The sequence below is a fragment of the Cololabis saira genome, chromosome 9 (genome assembly GCF_033807715.1).
Source record: "Cololabis saira isolate AMF1-May2022 chromosome 9, fColSai1.1, whole genome shotgun sequence".
In the NCBI taxonomy this organism is placed as follows: Eukaryota; Metazoa; Chordata; class Actinopteri; order Beloniformes; family Belonidae; genus Cololabis; species Cololabis saira.
Window position 1 is genome coordinate 4,932,793 of NC_084595.1, and position 22,047 is coordinate 4,954,839.

Sequence of the window (22,047 nt, forward strand, 5' to 3'; positions counted from 1 at the left end):
ACCAAAATATTAACCATAAACTCCTTTATTTATGACACATCTGTGCATTATATCAGCAAAACAAAACCATCGCATGAAATTATAGGAGGTTTAGAAGTTCCATCTGAAATGCAAAGTCCTCATTTAGAGATTCAAATGAAAAAAAATTCCGGCCAATCCTAGAAGCCCAATGATGTAAACAAGTCCTCTATAAACGGAGGTTAATAACAAATAATGTGACAAACATTATCATGTGCAACACTGGCAAAAAATCTGAAGTAGTAAAAAACATCTCCAACAGAGATTAACATGTACAAACACTGTCCAATGAATCATTAACCAACTGAAAAGGCTACCAAGCATCTTAAACTTTTATTAATTAACAAAATGCGATATGTAAACCATGTTAGTTTCGCTTGCCGGCCGGAAGTGACGTCGATCGGGACACTAGTTTCCCCCCTTTTTTAAAGTATGACCAGGAGCCACATAAAAGCTCCTGGCAGTTGAATATCCCTGCCTTACAGGATTATAAGACCAGAAACAGAAAATCATCAATATACAATATGACACTCACTTAATTGGGAGCTGCACAATGTACACCAGAAAAACAAAATAAATAAATCAAATTAAAAAATAAATAAATGAAATAAAAATACTTATTATTTCTTTCTCCCCAACAAAAACCAGAATGGATATTTTCACATACATTTTACTTTTCTTCGTTTATCCCACGCTTTCTCTAAATACTCAGCAAATGCAAGTACTTTATAATCAAAAATCCATTTGAGCCTCTAAGCATCACTTACCCACATCAAACCCAAGTTCTCACCTATCAAATAATTTCTGACGCAACTCGTGATACAGAGGACAATAAAATACAAAATGAAACTCATTTTTAATATCATTAATATCACAGTATGTATTGTTTTTTCTAGTGATGTTACATTTAAATTTGTTCTTTCAAACATCAAAAAAGAAGGTATAAGAATGGCAAATCAGAATACTTTTTAAACTGTTTAATGTACCTACTCATACCATCACTCTTGATAACTCCATTTCCGTTCAGAGAAGCAAAATGTATGTTGTTTTTCTTTCTCTCTCTTCCCGTCATGCGTCTCCACAGCTGCAGATTAATCACCAGTAACTGTTGATAGAAACGCTGGCCGGAGGGCGAACAGGTGGTAACCTGCGTCTGAAAAACGCTCAAATGATACTTTGTTTTTTTCCTTCCAATGACATCATTTCCTGTGTGGACACAGAAGGTTAAGGGCGTTTCCATATGACATGATAATAAAGATAATATTTTATTTGTAGTATTATTATTATTATTACTGAACAATTAGCCATGAATTATTTCAACCACATCACCAAACATGTATTTCATATATTTTATTTATATTTTTATATTTTATTATTTATTTATTTATTTTTTATTTATTTTTTATTTATATATTTTTATTTTTATATTTTTTAAATATTTTTTATTTAATTACATTTTTATTTTCATATATTTCATATGTATTTCATCGGTATCCACAACAAGTACATTGATAACTCAATGCAGATATTAAAATATTATATTTTATTAGATTTCAAATTGCAGTCTGCACACAGTAACAGCTCAGGTCTCTTTTTAATGCATTCCAAATAAAGTCAAAATGTGTTTTATAGAAAGAACAAAGGCTGAATTTAATAATGCGAGTTGAAACCATTCTTTTATCCTAAACTGTTTCTTAATTCTTGACCTACATTTTTTTTTCCCTGTAAGCCCATCTCTCTTTTTCTGATGGTAAAATAAAGATAAAACATCTCAAACATCTTCTATGCCTCCACTTGGAGGATTTCAAAAGATTAAAAAGCAAAATGTAGAGAATGGGTAGAAGAAAAGATTGAGAGTTCATTGGGACAAGTGAATAAGTTCTTGGACACGGTTAATGTGTGTGTGTTTGGTTTTGTGTCGTGCAGGAAGGTGAAATATCTGAACCTGAAAGGAAGTCTGGTGGACGAACACACAGTTAGAGGCCGTTCTAAAGCAGGAAAAGAGGTGGGACCTTTATGCTGTTAAAATGTATAGGCCCATTTAAGTTTACTTAATCTGTGTACATGCCATTTCCAATGTTGTCCCTCGTTTTCATGTTAAATTTGGTAAAAGTGAAGTGACGTCTTGTGCATTCATGTAACTTCTGTATCAATCTCTTTTCACGTTTTTTTTTTTTATATAGATATATTTATTGAGGCAATAAAAAATAAGATTTACAATAACAATAGAAATATCAATATTTTCCCCCTTTTTTAACTTTTCATAACAGTAATTAAACAAAAATAAATAAATAATAATAATAATAAGAGAAAAAAATAAAAAAAATAAATAAATACAACAACACACCCCTCTCCCCTCCCTTTTTTATAGATATATTTATTGAGGGCAATAAAAAAATAAGATTTACAATAACAATAGAAATATCAATATTTTCCCTTTTTTTAACTTTTCATAACGGTAATTAAACAAAAATAAATTAATAATAATAAGAGAGAGAAAAAAAAAAAAAAAAAAAATACAACACACCCCTCTCCCCTTCCCTCCCTCATATAGTTAATAGATTACATCATTCAAAATCATTTAGCTTCTTTTCACATATGCATATCAATACTAGAGCAAATGCATAATAAAGTAAATAATCAAGTCCTGCAAAAACACATTAATTAATGCAGTAGTTGATTCAGATCATTAGTCCAATAAAGGCAAAAAAATCAAAAAATGGTCCCCAAATAAGGTCAAAGTCTCTAGGTTTTTTTCTAACGGAATACAGTATTTTTTCTGGAGTGCTTTATGATACAAGTTCATTGATTGATTCATTGTTCTTTTCACGTTTTTAATCATTGATTTACTAAGAACTGCATTCCCACAGAATTGCAATTATCACACGTTGAGTTGATAAGTTGTTTAGATAATTTGCACTGGAATTTTTACTTTAAAAACCACAGACATGGCTAGGCCTGTGGATTTTCTGATTCTAAATCGATTCTCATATTAATTCCTAAAAATCGATTTGTATGTCTAAAGATCGATTTTTTTTTTTTTTTTTCATCATTACATTTTTGCCTGGTGAACTTTAATCCCAGTCGTTTTGAAAACTCCTGAACTAAATGAACTTTTCTTTAGAGAAAATGCTGGACATTTCAGCTTACATTTTTAAATGTTATATTAGTTCAATGAAGTTCATATTATCTATATTTACTAGAGCTTGTTTGGTTTCTCTGTTATCGGACACGTTTTGTCATGAAATACCTGAAAAATGCCGGTGTTTCATGTCCAGCTGTGTCTGGTGACAGAATAAATAAGACAAGCTAAAATAATCTGTTTACTGCTTGAACTGTTGCAATTTCCTTCTTTTTTTGCACTTTAAATGGATATTGAAATGCCTATTTGAGTTATTTATTTCTTAGTAATTTCACAATAATTATTGTGAAATTATTATTTCAATAGTTATTTTACAGTCATATAATCCAGGAAACACTAACCCAAATCAATATCGAATCAAATGGTGATAATCGATTCTGAATCTTAAGAATGGCACATTCACACCAGATTAATATCACTAACCTCATCCATAATTATTACAACTTCCCCCAGGTCTCCTGATAAAACTCGTCCTGTTTGAACAGGGAATGAATCCTGACAGAAGTGTCGTCACTCGTGCAGTGGATTTTCTGTCATCACTATAACAGAATACTGTTTTACCACTTTGTTTCAGTCGACATTTCCTTGTTTTTTTGAAGGATACTTGACATTTTCTCCTCCTCTCCCACAGACACTCATGACGGCGAAGAACATCGTGATCGCCACAGGTGGACGGCCCAAGTTCCCCACAAACGTGAGTCATTTTTAACATTCCAGATGTTTCTGCCTCCCGTGTTGTTGTTGTTTGATTGATAACCCGGTAGACCCTGATGACAGTGACTGGTACCGGTCTAAACACGCCCCAAAAATGGCTGATTTTTTTATTTTTTTTTCCTTTTAGAGAGGAAGTTGCTGTGAATAAATTTGTTGAAGGATATATTGATATTTTTGTTCACAGCTTTAACTGTTATTTCAGGTCCCTGGAGCGATGGAGCACGGTATTACCAGCGATGACATATTCTGGCTGAAGAAGTCTCCGGGAAAAACGTAAGGAACGCCCTTTAACTTCAGCTCCACGCAAACTAATGTGTTGCATGAAATGATCATATACAGGTTTATTTCATTTCATTTTATTATTTATTTCATTCAAAAAATAAAACAAACAATTCAATACAAATACATACGACGGAGTATTAGGGCCAAACTAAGACAAAAAATAAAAAATAAAGTCATAATGTTGTGAAAATAAAGTCGTAATATTTTGAGAATAAAGTCGTAATATTTTGAGAATAAAGTCGTAATATTACGAGAATAAAGTCGTAATATTAAATATATTATAAATATATAAATAGAACTTCACAAGATGCTCAATATTCCTCATTTTAACACAGAGAGAAGATGCTCTTCCTGTTAGAGTTCTCATAAATTATATTCTCATAATATTGCAACTTTATTCTCATAATATTACGACTTTATTCTCATAATATTACGACTTTATTCTCATAATATTACAACTTTATTCTCGTAATATTACGATTTTATTCTCATAATATTATGACTTTATTCTCGTAATATTACGATTTTATTCTCGTAATATTACGACTTTATTCTCGTAATATTACGACTTTATTCTCGTAATGTTACGACTTTATTCTCATAATATTACAACTTTATTCTCGTAATATTACAACTTTATTCTCGTAATATTACGACTTTATTCTCGTAATATTACGACTTTATTCTCGTAATATTACGACTTTATTCTCGCAAAATTATGACTTTATTCACGTAATTTTACGACTTTATTCTCATAATATTACGACTTTATTCTCATAATTTCCCTTTTTTTTGTCTTAGTTTGGCCCTAATACTCCGTCGTAAATACAAACACAAATGTTCATAAATTGTGAATGAAAAGGGAGCAGAAAGAAGAAGAATCTTATCTAATCTAATAATTTTTCCAAGAAATAAATTCACAAAAAACATAAATTAAAATAACTACTAAGTAAATAAAAAACTAAAATAAAATTACCGCCGTCTATGGGTATGTCTAACATATTTCATTATATTTCCTTAACATACAGGCTTTAATTGTTCTTTTGAATGTAATATTTGATTTGGATTCTTTATTTTCTTTATTCAGATTGTTCCATAAACTGATTCCTTTCACAAAAACACAACGTTCCATCAATTTAGTCCTGAATCTTGTTTTTTTTTTTAAATCTCCATTCCTTTTTAGTTATACTTGCTTTCTCCTTTTTTCAAATCTTTTCTGAATGTTGATTGGTAAAGTTTTCTTATGAGCTTTAAACATAATTTGCAGAATACTATAATCTACTAATTCATGAAATTTCAACAATTTTAACTGAAGGAATAATGGATTTGTTGGATCTCTATATCGTTTTCTACTGATTATTCTTATGGCTCTTTTTTTGCAGAATGAAAATTGACGGTTCAGTTTTTAAATCATTCAGTGCCCTGGGATTTGTATTTTTTGTCTGATGACACAAAAAACAAAGAAATAGGTTATTGTTTCAGTCCCCAAACAATAACGTGACCCTTGCGTGTTGGGACCGTGGTCTTTGTTCTCCGTACGTTACATTATTCCGAGGGAAGCGAGACCTCCAGCCTCAGGAGAGTTAATGTCACACTAACCTGCTCGCTGACACGTCCCGCTGTCACGCGCTCTGATCATTCATCAGAGACGTACAGTTTGTTTTCCTCCCTTCCTGTCAGCCTGTCCTCGCCTCATGATTCAGATTAGCAGCTTGCATCCTGACCTTTACAGAACAAGTCCTTTAATCCAGCCTTTTAGCTGCTGTCATCACCTGGTTAATTGGTCCTTCCCTGACGTTTCCTCTTGGCACCGACGGAGACTCGTAGTCGAGGTTTTACCTGCAGCGGCCGCTCGCTTCACGGCAAGGGAGGAATGGAAATAATCATATTCACTACGTTTACATGCAGTCAAAATTCAGGTTGAGGTCAATATTCCGGTTACTGAAACATTGGGAATATTCCATTTACATTAGAGCTGGGGATCGATTCAAATGTCAAGAATCGATTCGATTCCGATTCTTAAGATTCAGAATCGATTATCACCATTTGATCCGATTCGATATTGATTTGGGTTAGTGTTGCCTGGATTAAATGACTGTAAAATAACTATTAATTAAAAATAAATATTATTAACTATAAATAATAATTTCACAATAATTATTGTGAAATAACTAAGAAATAAATAAATCAAATAGGCATTTCAATATCCATTTAAAGTGCAAAAAAAGAAAGAAATTGCAACAGCTCAAGCAGTAAACAGATTATTTTAGCTTGTCTGATTTATTCTGTCACCAGACACAGCTGGACATGAAGCACCGGCATTTTTCAGGTATTTCATGACAAACCGTGTCCGATAACAGAGAAACCAAACCAGCTCTAGTAAATATAGATAATATGAACTTCATTGAACTAATATAACATTTAGAAATTTAAGCTGAAATGTCCAGCATTTTCTCTAAAGAAAAGTTCATTTAGTTCAGGAGTTTTCAAAACTACTGGGATTAAAGTTCACCAGGCAAAAATGTAATGATGAGAAGAAAAAAAATCGATCTTTAGGAATTAATATGAGAATCGATTTAGAATCAGAAAATTGATTTTTTCAACACAGGCCTAGTTTACATGCGTGAGTAAACAGGGTTATCCCTGTAAACATGGTAATTAATCATTTGGGATATCCGGATCAAACCAGCGATGCACGGAGAACGTGATGACACAATTCCCGTCATTTCCGCTTCTTCTTCCTGTATCCAAATTCAAAACAAATGCTGCTTCGCGCAACTTTTCTCTCACCTTCTTGTAAATCTTCTATCCCGGTACTTTCTACCGTCTACAAATGCAGAAATGTTCATATCCTTCATTACATTTATGAAGTGTTTAGTCTTCTCCTCACTCCAAAAGTGTGCCGTGGTCTTGCGTTTCTCTGTGTTTATAAGAACTTCCTGGACTCAAAAGACCTGAGGGGTATTTATTCCAGGAAGCAGGTTCAACAAATTCCGAGTTTAAACCTGAACTCCGAGTTGACTTAACCTGAGATAGGAAAGTCGGAGTTTTCGGTTCCAGAACAGCTGATATGAGTTAGTTCAATCAACTCTGGGTTTGTTAAGCTCGAGCTAAGCGCGTGCGTGAGGGAAATAAAAAGCATCATCAATAGAGCCCTGATACAAGGATTCACCATGGCAACCAGCGACGACAAAAGAGCGACATATTTTCTTTTTTCTTTTTAAACTTTATTTTACATTTCAATTTACAAAATCCCTTTTGAGGAAACATTAATTTGCATCTGAAGATCCACGTACTTCACGCCACTGGAGTTAGAAGTGTTAATACGTGCGTATGGCGAGTATGAGAGCAGATTTGGGAAAAAAAACAGTAAACACGAGGAGAGAATTGGCGTGGGAGAAAGTTGCTGCACTTTCTTGTCATTTAGATCAGGGGCAGCCGCCACACCTCGGCTTCAGGGGAAAATGTGTAGGAAACAATCATTTCAATACAAGAACCTCAATAAAGTGGCAGCTGCTGGAGGGAGATCGCCAGGCTGGAAGGTTCTGATAAGATAATAAGATAATAATAATAGGATAATATTTCTTTCTGCCTCTTTATTGAGGTTTTTGTAGTGAAATGAGGAGGAATCATAGAGATAACTTCTCATTTCAACTAACTGGACCAGCCGTTCCTCATCATGACTGTTTCCTTCCTATATATATATATATATATATATATATATATATATAAATTAGTGTGTTTGTTATTGAGATTGAACTCCTTTGTGCTACAGACCCGATACAAACTAGATGATTTTTTTTTTAAGTTCTCCAATACTTAAAAGTTACATTTGAGAATGTACTTTCTTTTTCACACTGTATCTCTTCCAATTCTATAATCAGCTTTATTTTGTTGTTGTACAAGTACAGCAAAAACTGGCGTGTAGATTCTCTTTTCAACAGTGCATTAATAACATAGAATAAATATAGCAGAATACTCTACAAAACAGCTCCGTGTAGAGGGAGAGCTACTACGTGTACGAACTAAACGCGTATTAAAGTGGCGACGTGGACGCTGCACTTGTAAACTGAGCTACGGGGGGAGACGGCTCATGATACACACTTTATCACGGGTGTGGATGTTGCATTTTGAAAGAAGATAGTTTACTTAATGGGTGTGAGTTCAGGCCAATGATGACGGAGGTAAAACAACATTTTTAAGTCTATTTGTATTGGCTTTGGTTGTCCTGAGGCCAGGGGGGCGGAAAATTCTAGATGGGCCCTTATAGCTTAAACATCCCCGTTAAAACATAATTGCTAAAAAAAAAAAAAACCTAATGCAGACTTTAAGATATAGGTATCAACCTGGAGATAAAAATCAAATGACATCCAGTGATGTTGGATTCAATACAGCCGAGTAGCACAATTCAGACACACGTGTTCAACCTACACACAACAGACTACAATGTGCAACGACATGTATTTAACACAATCAGCCGGTTCTTCATCGCCGCAAACCTTTCAATTAGGGGTGTAACAATATATCGTGCCACGAAATTTCGCGATACAAAAACGTCACGATACGTGTCGTGGAGGTGACAAACTGTATTGTGATATTATGTTATTAATATTAATATATTGTGTTGACTAGTAACGACCGCGCCTCGACCCGCGGACCAAAATCTTCCTCCGCTCAGAAGAAACTAGTTCCGTTTTGGTTCCGATCACGGGACTCTTACAGGTTTTGAGCTCTGAACTTTTACTGATGTAAGGCTGGTGTAGAGTTAAGCCTTACCTTATAAATTAAACCTTTTTGGGGTGGTGAGTAGGATAAACACGGGGAAACTTCTGCTGAGTTCCAGTGTACTTTAATGTCCCTCAACAGTGTAGGATTTTAGAACATCAACACAGCACCTAGTGCCGTACTGTGGCGTATCACTCCGCCCAATCTAAAACAGACTAATCACTACAGATAAACTGACTAGTGTCATTATAGTCCCTGATTTACATCACAATATAAAGAATATATTTATAAAATAATGAACCCTGAATTACCAAAATAACCTTCTTAACAAAAATAAATCTCCTCTTACACTTATAAGGTGAGCATGAATCAATCTTTTTTATGATGTAAAATTGTATGTATTTATTTACTTTTATTTATTTATTTAATTTTAGTTGTTAAATTTCTGGAAAAGAAAAAAGTCAAATCATACATGAGAGAAACTATTCAGTTTGTGTCTAAATATTTGTACTTGTATGAAACTGAAGATCATAATGCAAACCTGACATTTACTTTTAGTTCAGTTTGTGGAAAATGGTTGGCCTGGCTTTCTCTTTAAAACTTAAACAGTTATAAAGCATTACAAACTGGAACAATAGGGCAAACGCACAGTATTGTTTTGTATTTTGTGTTTTTCAAATAAAAGACCATTTTTTCCAGTAATATGTTCCTCATTCAAGGTTGTTAAAAAAATACTGCTATAATATCGTATCGTTATCGTGACCTCAATATCGTGTATCGTTACACCCCTACAGTCCAACTTTCCTTATTTTATTCAGCACACTTTTTTTTTCTCCCCCCCCCTTCGGCGTGAGCCCCAACGCAGCAGTGGGCCCGGGGCGGCCGCCCCCTCTGCCCCCCCGCCGGCTCCACTAGTGCCTGAGGAAACTTCTATGGGCTCAAATTAAAGCCATAAATATTTTGTATCTGTAAATAAACTTTGTACTCGTAGAAATATTTTGTGCATGTGCAAAAAATATTTGTACTTGCAAAAAATATTTGTACTTGTAGAAATATTTTGTGCGTGTGCAAAAAATATTTGTAGCTGTGGAATTAATTCGTCTGTGAGCAACATTGGATATACAAAGCTACAAACTTTTGTTTAACAAAAGCTACAAACCTTTTTTACAACTACGAGTTATGGCAGTGTTTTGACGTGCCAATAATAACAGCCAATCAGCGATCTTTGGCACGGGTTTCAAAGCGTTTCTGGAGAGCCAATCAGCACATTGCATCGCCTACGGACGTCGCCGCCATATTGGATTTGGCGAGACTGGGCTGTAAACTAATACAAGTAAATGGACTTATTTTCATAAAGCGCCTTTCTACAAAGAAATTTACGTTTTACGTCCCATTTATTCATTCAGTATAGTTGATTTAGCTGCTGAAGAAAGAGTGTAGCACAGTCCCCACTATGACTCCAGCTGCTCTGTAAGTCCTCTGATGTTCAGGTGTGGTAGTTTATAGACGTTTCACTCACCTCACGGGCAGATGTGGTTTAGCATCTGCATCAGGGAAACTTAACTGAGAGTCACAGCTTGGAGACGTCAAACCCTCAGCTGTGCAGGTGATTGTGGTGTTTGTGAGGACGTAGCAGCTTATCAGGTGGTTGGAGTTGAGGGACGGGTGTTTAAATCAACCTTCAAGCACACGCCTAAGTGACAGACTCGGCCTGCAGGCTCAAGTCCACAACTGGTTCCCACCGTTACGCTGTGAGAAGGAAACGCTGAGAACACGCGAGGCCCGGCCTGTGCAACGACAGAATACAACCATGTATCACGCAGGTCCTTGTCTTGCTTTTCTTTGTTCCATCAAAGAGGAAAAATCCTAAAAACACAGGGAGACATGTATGAAAATGCTATACATAGAGTTAAAATATGACAGAAAATGCAGTATTACAGAAACAGCATCCAGTAATGTTTTTTTTAATGAATCTTTTTATTGGTATTTTTTTTGGCAAAAATAAAATGGTACAAAACAAAAATCAAAATCAACCCTATCCAATATGCCATATTTTAAACCCCGACCCACCCACAATTGCATGGCTGTACAAAATAATATATAGATGTGCCGATTGCGGAAAAAAAAAAAAAAAAAAAACCCACAGTACAGTAATACAAAAACAGATTTTACACAGATTGTAGCAATTAAACCGTTAAAGTCAGGGTTCATACGTTTTAAAAAAACCTGGAAAAGTCATGGAATTTGAAAATGTCATTTTCAAGGCCTGGAAACGTTTTGGAAACATAAGTTCCCCTCAAAAGTTTTGGAAAAGTCATGGAATTTATTTTTCTCACTTAATGATAACATTTAGTTAAAACAGCCTATAAGGTAGATTTAAAATGGATCAATAAATATTTCGTATTCACACGTGACTTGCCGATCATCTTGTGCATCATGCACATTCTCCAACAGTTATTACAGTTATTACAGTTATATTAGATTACTATAAAACATATACTGCATATACTACAACATATTGCTGGTTTATCAGTGTTAGTTTAAACCAGGGGTGTCAAATGTGCGGCCCGAGAGAGGTTTTCATGCGGCCCTCGAGAAGTTTCCAACGCAAAAAAACGAATTGATAATTTACTAAAAAGGAAGGTATAAATAATTGCCATGAATCGCAGCATATCCGATAATATATTTCTTCTACAAATCCATCGTTATTCCACAAATAGAGCAGTTTGACAGTTTTTTAGTTTTCTAGAATGCATTTGCCAATTTTATTTCTTTGTAGACGGTCGTTTATTTTTATTAACTGACTACTATTATATATTTTCGCAGGAAAAATATCACTGCTAAAAAAGATGATAGAAGATATTTATTCTGAGAATTTCAGTTTTGAATACGAGGATAGTGACAAAGTAAAACCGTTAAAAGAGAAGTGCTGACTTTTTCAGCACACTGGCGTAAATATCCGCGCCAATTTTTAAAAATAAATACACTTAATTGTACTGGAAAAATCTCTAAATCACAAAGAAACACTCTCGGATGTAATAAGAAAGATTTTGCTTTTAATTCAATTTCCTATAAAAAAGCAAAATATAAAAAAAACATACTTGTTTCTGTTTATCTTTGTAAAATGATATTAAAAGTATCTTACATAATTTGAAAAGAAAACGAGAAATTTCAAGAAAAGATCCTGAAGAAATATATTTTACATAATTAGAGTGTAAACAAAGTGCATATTTCCTTTAAAATTAACTAAACTGATATTGGATTAGATAACAATGGTAAAAAAAAAGAATTAGGAAAAAAAAAAAAATTGCACCGTTTTTGTTATTTTGAGCGTGCGGCCGTGAGGAAAAAAATTGGTCAAATCCGGCCCGCCAAGCAAAGTGAGTTTGACACCCCTGGTTTAAACAAATGATTATTTTGTATAAACCATAATTGTCATTAGATCTCCACTGTAGTGACTTTTTACATAGTTTTATTCCTATATTTCATTCATACATTGATGTTTTAGAGGTCATGTATAGTCATGGAAACTTGCTGACAAGTCATGGAAAAGTCATGGAAATGTGTTAAAATGTGTATGAGCCCTGTAAAGGGATGCCTCGTCTTATTGATACACTTTGATTTCTGTCTTATGCTCGGCATGGTTCTTTGCATATTTCTCTCATTTGTACTCTAAAGGGATCTAAACGTGCAGAACTAAACACGTTTTTCTGGAACCTGGTAAAAGTGAGCGCTGCTGATTAATCTGGGCTTCGTTCATTAGCACCACCTGGTGGTTGATTAAATATCTGCAGTTATTTGCCCATCAGGAACCAAGTGGGAGGGGGATTAATAACATAAATAGCTTAAAAATATCATATTAAGGTATTAAATTTGATAAGGACTCATTTTCTCAAACTAGTTGTAATAGGAGTCAAATGAATGAATGCATTTTTATTTCGAACATGTATATAAAAATGAAAGTAAAAAGATAAACATTTACATCTTCATATTCATATATATTCGATTTTCTTTATAACTCTATGGATTTACATTACTGCTATTATATCTACACAATATCCATATATATATATATATATATATATATAATCTATATAAATACTACGTAAACATGCCTATTATTACATAATTATCCATATAAGTATATAGAAAATATAAATATTACATAAATATATCAATATCTAGAAAATACAAATATTATATACATCTATATAAATATACACTATATAATAATGCGCTACATACCCAATAAATATATAACATATTACATAATTATCACTATCCCTCTCAACATATGATATATACTAGATAAATATCTAAACATATCTTAAGCAAGTATAATATACCATTTTTCCCTATTTTATTTTATTCTCACACTCCTCGTTAACCCATTTCCTCTTCCATATACCTATTTATAAATTAATAAATTTTTTGTATCTCTTTTTAAAGATATTTATGTTAGTACTTTGTTTCATTTCCTGCTCCAAACTGTTCCAGATTTCCACAGTTCCATATGCACATGCTCTTCTTTTCATTGTTGTTCGTACTTTGTTTTCTAAAACATATAGACCTTAAAAAAAAAAGTCAGAGCTATTAATGAAATTATACAAAACAAAAAGCTCCCACTGTTTAGTTTTACTTCGGGCAGAGTTGCTGATTTTTGTGTAGCTCACTATTTTGGAAGTGCAGCTTGTATTAAGATGTTGAGCATTGGTTTGGTGGAACATTATTCGCTGTCCTGTATCTGGAACGGTGATCTGTTATCAAATATCTGACAGCACAGTAGCAGCTTTTGCTCTGAAAGATTGGAGCCTAAATATGTACTCTAGAAATGTGTGATCGTATCAAAAAAATTGTTTGGGGAAAAATAAGAAGAAAAAAAAGCAGCAAAGTATGGGTGTGCATTAGGGGAAAAAGCGGTAAATTATGAAATAAAAATGTGTAAATATTTCCACATTAACCAGCAGCCGCATCATTAGTAGGTTTTTACTCCTTGATGAAGCTTCAATCAATTCATAACTCTTATAATTAAAGAAGACAATTTGATGACATTTTCTGCTTTGTTGTCCCGAACTAAAAGATGTCAAAGCTGAAGAAGCAGGTTTTTCTCTGTTTACTTTAGAAAAATTTATAACCTGAACTTTAAAATAGCTGAAACAGTCGCAGAGCCTACGGTGTAGGGTACGCGGCGACGTGCACCGTACGGCGCGTCGCCGCGTACCCTAGGGGCGGTGCTAGAGGGGGGGCCGGGGGGCCACTGGACCCCCCTGAAATGTGATTGCCCCCCCCCCCTAGTGCCACCCCAGATGATTGACATAACAGGGCACCGCGCACGTCTTGTTGAAAGGAGCCAGACTGACAGACTTGACTCCTGACTGCTATGTCCCTCCTGTACAGTAGTTGGCGCTATGTATGCATGGAGTCAACATAAAAAAGCTACTGAGAGGAACACAACCATGTTCAATTCTTTAAATGAGAATCGACGAAAAAAAAGTGGAAGAAAATCGACATTATTGGAAAAAAAAATTGCAAATATGCTTCTTTTGACTGCAACCCAAAATATAGCACAGAGGGGTCATCAAGAGTCTGAGGACTCCAAGAATAAGGGAAACTTTTTGGCCATATTAGACGAAATAGCGAAGCATGACCAATTTATTGAAAAAAGGCTGGATGCATGTGGGAACGCAAAGTACACAAGTCACCAAATCCAAAATGAGATTCTTCAGGGCTTAGCTGAGATGGTACAGAGTGAAATCATAAAAGTAGTGAAAGAAAATTAAGTGTTTAGTGTGATTGCAGATGAAACAAAAGACTTGCAAAAAAGGAAGAATGGTCTTTGTTTTTTTTTTACATTTTGTACAGTGTGAATAAACTTAAATTTATATATACACAAATCTCATCTCCTGTGCTTAATATGTACATTTCAACATCAGAAACTAGTTCATTGTCATAGTGTGTGGACCCCCTGAAATAGCCCTGGCCCCCCTCTGGCCCCCCCAAGGTTAAATTTCCAGCTCCGCCACTGACCGTAGGCTCTGCGTTGGTGTAACGCAGAACCATAAATCAGCCTTTATTCTGGCGAGATCTTCGCAACAACGAGCAAGTGAGTGATTATGTACATTCACTGAGTGAATATTATGAAAGTAAAATAGATATTTCTCGCTAGAAATGTAATCAAAATGCATTTTTATGCAGAAACTAACTCAAAATATAGATTTTATTCACTAAAAAATAAGAAATGTCCGCCATGTTTTTTTTTTTTTTATTCAGTCTGCAAATGATGACGTAAAGCATTCTGGGAATTTTCTCAGGCCCTCGGTCAGCCAGTCAGTATCTGAAATCCCTCGCTGTGAAGGGCTAGATTCATACACACTAGCCCTCGTTCCTCGTTATGTCCACTAGCCCTCGTTATGTCCACTAGCCCTCGTTATGTCCACTAGCCCTCGTTACGTCCACTAGCCCTCGTTATGTCCACTAGCCCTCGTTATGTCCACTAGCCCTCGTTATGTCCACTAGCCCTCGTTACGTCCACTAGCCCTCGTTATGTCCACTAGCCCTCGTTATGTCCACTAGCCCTCGTTACGTCCACTAGCCCTCGTTATGTCCACTAGCCCTTGTTATGTCCACTAGCCCTCGTTATGTCCACTAGCCCTCGTTACGTCCACTAGCCCTCGTTATGTCCACTAGCCCTCGTTACGTCCACTAGCCCTCGTTATGTCCACTAGCCCTCGTTATGTCCACTAGCCCTCGTTACGTCCACTAGCCCTCGTTATGTCCACTAGCCCTCGTTATGTCCACTAGCCCTCGTTATGTCCACTAGCCCTCGTTACGTCCACTAGCCCTCGTTATGTCCACTAGCCCTCGTTATGTCCACTAGCCCTCGTTACGTCCACTAGCCCTCGTTATGTCCACTAGCCCTTGTTATGTCCACTAGCCCTCGTTATGTCCACTAGCCCTCGTTACGTCCACTAGCCCTCGTTATGTCCACTAGCCCTACATGCAAAGAGGAATTGGGACACCACTATCCTCACGGGAACGTGCAAAATTTAGGGGTAGGGATGAAAAGTAGGACTAGGGGGGGATTGGGACTGGCCCTTGGTGCTATTAGGCTTTACATTTGCACAATGGCCACACAAGTCTTGAGGAAAAGGAAGTACTGAACATTTCCTTTATGGGAAGGGGCTTTTGAAGGGCTGGTCAAGCCTAACACTTCCTAACAGACGGTTCATTGCGACCCCTCCTTCCTCAGGAGTTGTGGCTCCAGTAAGGCCTTGGCCGCAGTTCTGTACGCTGCAAAAACTCCAAATCTTAACAAGAATATTTGTCTTATTTCTAGTTAAAATGAGACCCTCCAGTTGCGCCCTGCTCTGTTTATGAATGGAAATTACATTACAGGATTTAGCTGAGCTATATTTTAACCTGGGACTCCATTATAAGGACATTACCACTTTGCTTGCAAGTAAACAACTTTACATGCTCACTTAAAGGTTTTACGCGCACGCTTAAAACTCATTATAAAAAAAAAAAAATCTGTGTCCCTTTAGGGGCTCCGTAGAATGAAGACAACACATGCTGCATGTTTCTATATTAGTTAGAACTGGGTCCTCGGCTGCAAATGTAGCTGCTAATGTCTTTCCACATGACTCTTTTGTTACGCGAATCCGTGGAAGAGTATTAGGGCCAGGCAGGAGAAAAATCCAAATAATATTTTAGAGGAGGAAGATTTTTTTTATTTCATTATGCACTTCGAGAAAAAAGTCGAAATGTCGAGAAAAAATGTGAAATGTTGAGATTAATGTTGAAGTACAATTTTGAGAAAAAAGTTGAAATGTTGAGAAAAAGTCAAAATGTCAAGAAAAAAGTCAAAATGTCGAGAAAAAATTCCAAATGTTGAGAAGAAAGTCAAAAAGTCGAAAGGACAAAGGAAGAAAAAAAGAGGAAAAAAAGGAAAAAGGAAAAAAAGTTAAAAAAAGAAGAAAAAAGGAAAAAAAAGAGAGAAAAAAAGGAAAAAAAAGGTCAAACATTTTTGAAAAAGCTCCAGGAGCCACTAGGGCGGCGTTAAAAGATCTCTGGAGCCGCGGGTTGCCGACCCCTGATCTAGAAAAAGTAATGTAGCCTATAGTTTTGACTTTCTATGCCCTTTTTTTATCGACTGCCAGATTTTATAAATCTGATGTATGCACAAGATAAATACGTGAGTATTGTTGTAAAACCCCTTAACGGTATTAAGTTGTAAGAATGTTCTCTTGCTCCACACACCAGGGTTGAAACAAGGTTCGGGGGAAGGAGACGGTTTGTCAGCGATGAAAGCAAAGAATCAATCTGGAGCTCTTTGCCTAATCTTTTTAAGCCACTTGACAATACGTGATAAGTGCAGGAGTGCATTACACAGACGTGGGGAGAAGGAGCACGACGGGGGCTTTTAGTGGTTAGTGTTCGTATGGACGAGGGCAGGATGTGCAACAATCAGAGCTGTCGTCTGCAGAAAACCTTAAAGGGAGAAGGTCGGCCTTTGGGAGGTAAAAACACGGGGGAACGGGGTGTCATCTCTGCAGGAGACGGGCGTCACTCAGGCCTGAACATGACACACCCCGTCAGGGATTAACCTAAACGCCAGCAATTAGCCCTCCTCACCGGGACACGTCTGTTAGCCGGATTTCAGGAGTGATTCACCTGGACCACACACAGAAACGCAGGGTTTTTGTTGTTTTCCACATGTTCTTCACACCTTATGACGTTTTGTAATTCATCACCTCTAATTCTGGCTGTAAAAACACTTTTGCCCTGGATTTGTCGTATTTGGCTGAAGTGCACTGAACAAATGGTGAAATGTATCTTTTTATGTCCTTGGTCCTGCTAATGCTGTTCTCTTTCTTTGTGCTTTTTGCAGACTCGTGGTCGGAGCCAGTTGTATCCTTTTGTCCAGATGGAAGTTTGCAAATGAAGCTGAAGCCGTTATTGTTTGAACACAACAAAATCGATCAAATTAAAAGCATCAAAATATCTAAAAAAGCAAAACAATTTAACAGTCTCATCCAAAAATAAAACACAACAGCAAAACAATGTGTTGGAGAGGAAACAGGAGGAAACAGAATAACGCTGGTTTAGTCCTGTCCCTTCCTCACAATATCATATCATATATGCCATGTAAAAAAATCTATTCTTTGTTTTCTTTATTCCAGGGGTGTCAAATGTGCGGCCCGAGAAAAGTTTCCAACACAAAAAAACAAAATGTTAATTTACTAAAAAGGAAGGCATAAATAATTGCCATGAATCGCAGCATATCCCATAATATATTTCTTCTACAAATCCATCGTTATTCCACAAATAAAGCAGTTTTTGACATTTGTTTAGTTTTCTAGAATGCATTTGCCGATTTTATTTCTTTGTAGACGGTTGTTTATTTTTATTAACTGACTACTATTATATATTTTCGCAGGAAAAATATCACTGCTAAAAAAGATGATAGAAGATATTTATTCTGAGAATTTCAGTTTTGAATACGAGGATAGTGACAAAGTAAAACAGTTAAAAAAGAAGTGCTGACTTTTTCGGCACACTGGCGTAAATATCCGCGCCAATTTTTAAAAATAAATACACTTAATTGTACTGGAAAAATCTCTAAATCACAAAGAAACACTCTCGGATGTAATAAGAAAGATTTTGCTTTTAATTAAATTTCCTATAAAAAAGCGAAATATAAAAAAAAATACTTGTTTCTGTTTATCTTTGTAAAATGATATTAAAAGTATCTTACATCATTTGAAAAAAAAAACGAGAAATTTCAAGAAAAGATCCTGAAGAAATATATTTTACATAATTACAGTGTAAACAAAGTGCATATTTCCTTTAAAATTAACTAAACTGATATTGGATTAGATAAAAAAAGTAAAAAAAAAGAATTAGAAAAAAAAATGTTGGCACCGTTTTTGTTATTTTGAGCGTGCGGCCCGCGAGAAAAAAATTGGTCAAATCCGGCCCGCCAAGCAAAATGAGTTTGACACCCCTGCTTTATTCAGATTGTTCCAAAAATTTTCACTTGAAATAATTAGAAAAATCTGCCAGTGGAACAAGATTTTTTTGCTTGTAATGAGAAGATAAATCTTGTCCCACTGGCAGATTTTTCTACTTATTTCAAGTGAAAATTGATTGAAACAGGTGAAAATTGTCAAATAAATTATTTTTCTGGTAATGAGTCTTGTTTTAAGTGTAATGAGATTTTTTTGACTAAAAATGAGACATTTTAACTAGAAATAAGACAAATATTCCTGGTAAGATTTTGAGTTTCTGCAGTGTACAGATGTGATGAGACGAAAGTGCTGGAATCCTTAACTTCCCGTGACCCAGATGTGGCTCTGGAGTGTGCAGGTTTCCTCACAGGCATCGGCTTGGACACCACGGTGATGGTTCGCAGCATCGCGCTCCGCGGTTTTGATCAGGTAGAGCTCCGTGAGCAATAGTCTGCATGTTCTCCACACTCCTTTCTGGTGTTTTTGAGGCTAAGGCCCAGTCCCAATCCCCCCCTAGTCCTACTTTTCAGCACTACCCCTAAATTTTGCGCGTTCCCGTCAGTGTTGTTCTTGTCGGCTATTTTTAAATTTTGTTTCAGTCTTAGTCCTGTTTCAATCGCCGTTGTTATTTTTTGTCATATTTAGTCGAACTCATCCTTTTTTTATTTAGTCACATTTTTGTCGACTAAAAGTCTTAGTCCATGAAAACGCAAATTTATTTGTTTAGTTTTAGTCAACAAAAACTATTGGCATTTTAGTCTAGTTTTAGTCTCACAATTATTTTAGACATTTATCACTAGATCAAATCGAAAAAATATTTTCCATCACATTTTCTCTCATCCTTTTGATAAAAATGTCAATTTTAAGAAATACATCTAGAAAGGGAACATGAATTGACATGAGTTTGCACATTTATTTGGATCACAATTCAGACACATTGATGGTTGCATTAAAATAAATATACATCTGCGATGAAAATAAAATAAAGTGCCTAATGGGCTAGTTCACATTCAAGAAAATTGATATGAGGTCAGTGAAAATAAGAGAAAAATAAGAAAATAAAAACGAGCTCCCAATGTATATAACAAAATAGTCTATTGTAAACATCAGCATTTTGGCAATTTCTTGTTTTTGATATTTTCTCCTGAAAACGGCACTTACGACGTATGTCTGCTTTAAATAGGCTGAACAAGCAATCCAACTGAAACCATAGTTGCCCCACCAATAGAATAGTATCTTTCATTCATTCTACACTACAAGTGGCTGCGGTTGCTACATGCTAAGAAGCTAACGTAAGTTAACTAGTAGACTAGTTTTGGGTAGGTTTTATTGTAGTCACATTAAGCTGACAGTACACTCAACAACACAACGTTGATTTAATGTTGTAAACAACCAGCAGCATACTTTATGTTAACTTAGCTAAAAATGCGTTTTGATTACATTTCTAGCGAGAAATATATATTTTACTTTCATAATATTCACTCAGTGAATGTACATAATCACTTGCTTGGTCATTGTTGCGAAGTCTTTTTCAAACCTCGCCAGAATAAAGGCTGATTTATGGTTCCGCGTTACACCAACGCAGAGCCTACGGCGTACGGCGCGCGGCGACGCGCACCGTACGCCGTAGGCTCTACATCGATTTAACGCGGAACCATAAATCAGCTCCCGAGCCGGCAGGCAGTTCTCATTCCGAAATATTCGTAGCAAATTTCTTAACAGGCGTAGCTACAACTGTTAGATTTAATCTATTAAACAAACATTTATCTTCCTAAATGATTTATTTCAGGCAGCGGTAATTCTCCACAGAGCTGCAGGTTTCTCCCCCGGGACGACGGCGCAGGTTGACCCGGCCGTGAGCTGCTGCTGCTGCTCCCGGGCCGGCTCTGATCAAATATCTTAACAGGCGTTATTTGGATAAACTGAGCCCAGATTGGGGATCTTAACTAGGGCTGAACGATTTTTGAAAATAATCTAATTGCGATTTTTTTCCTCAATATTGCGATTGCGATTTAATATGCAATTATTTTTTCAAGGTCCTGTTCTCATGTATTTTTCAAATACACAAGCAATAAATCAGTTTGTTTTATAATAAACGATGTAAGATTTATTTAAAGCACAGATTACAACAATAAAGAAAACAAATCTGTGGCTTTACCTCTTTAACACGTCCACACACATCTGTAGTGTTATGGATCGTTCTCTCTGAATCCAATCGCACGACACCAAACCGGGTTAAACTTTAGCCAAAACAAGGGATAGTTTAATAGAAAAACACAGAAAAACTCCCACTGGGAACAAAAAAACCTTCCTCACAGGAAACTCAGAACTTCTTCACAAATAACTCAAAAATCACAGAGAGAAAAGAAACCACCAGCAAACTAACAAACAAACCAACAAAGCTCACAGAGTTAACAAAACGAACCAGCAATGAACAACTGGCAGTCCCGCTACAGCTGAAATTAAAACAGCTTTTATCCCTGGGTTTCCTGATCTGGTGTGACGTTTGTGCAAACGTAACTAGCAGTCGCTTACGTACCCGAACGTAAACCACGCAGTGACGTAGAAGTGGTTCCCAATCCCTAGGGAACATTACAAGGACCCTACGCCTGTGGCTTCATCTTTAGGGCTAGTGGTAGAAAGAACGGTGAACATTGGGATTGGCCCTAAATATTCACTTTTGCTCCTTGCAGCAAATGGCCGGTCTGGTGACGGACTACATGGAGGGATACTCCACCAAGTTTCTGTGGAAATCTGTCCCTAAGAGAGTGGAGCGTCTCTCGTCAGGAGCCGTCCAGGTGACGTGGACCGACGCCCAGACGGGCGGCGAGCACAGAGACGCCTACGACTCGGTGCTGTGGGCCGTGGGTGAGTTTGTGTGGGACTCCATGTGGGTCATTTTCTTCCTAAAGGGTGGAAAGCTCAATGCAGAGGTGTCAAGTAACAAAGTACAAATACTTCGTTACCTTACTTAAGTAGAAATTTTGGTTATCTATTAGGCCTGTGTTGAATAAATCGATTCTCATATTAATTCCTAAAAATCGATTCATATGTCTAAAGATCAATTTTTATTTATTTTATTTTATTTATTTATTTATTTATTTATTAGTTTTTTTTTTTCCTTTTATTTATTTTTTTATTTATTTATTTTTTCCT

General features: G+C 35.9%; 1 protein-coding gene across 1 annotated transcript in view; it reads left to right on the top strand.

The window, feature by feature from the left end:
- Nucleotides 1–22,047, top strand: part of txnrd2.2 (thioredoxin reductase 2, tandem duplicate 2) — an 83,342-nt gene that overhangs the window by 6,352 nt on the left and 54,943 nt on the right. Inside the window, exons 5-10 of the mRNA XM_061730346.1 lie at nucleotides 1,945–2,023; nucleotides 3,792–3,854; nucleotides 4,077–4,147; nucleotides 17,772–17,791; nucleotides 19,229–19,320; nucleotides 21,585–21,759. Of these exons, the coding sequence (XP_061586330.1) occupies nucleotides 1,945–2,023; nucleotides 3,792–3,854; nucleotides 4,077–4,147; nucleotides 17,772–17,791; nucleotides 19,229–19,320; nucleotides 21,585–21,759 (500 nt within the window). The remainder of the gene's footprint in view (nucleotides 1–1,944; nucleotides 2,024–3,791; nucleotides 3,855–4,076; nucleotides 4,148–17,771; nucleotides 17,792–19,228; nucleotides 19,321–21,584; nucleotides 21,760–22,047) is intronic.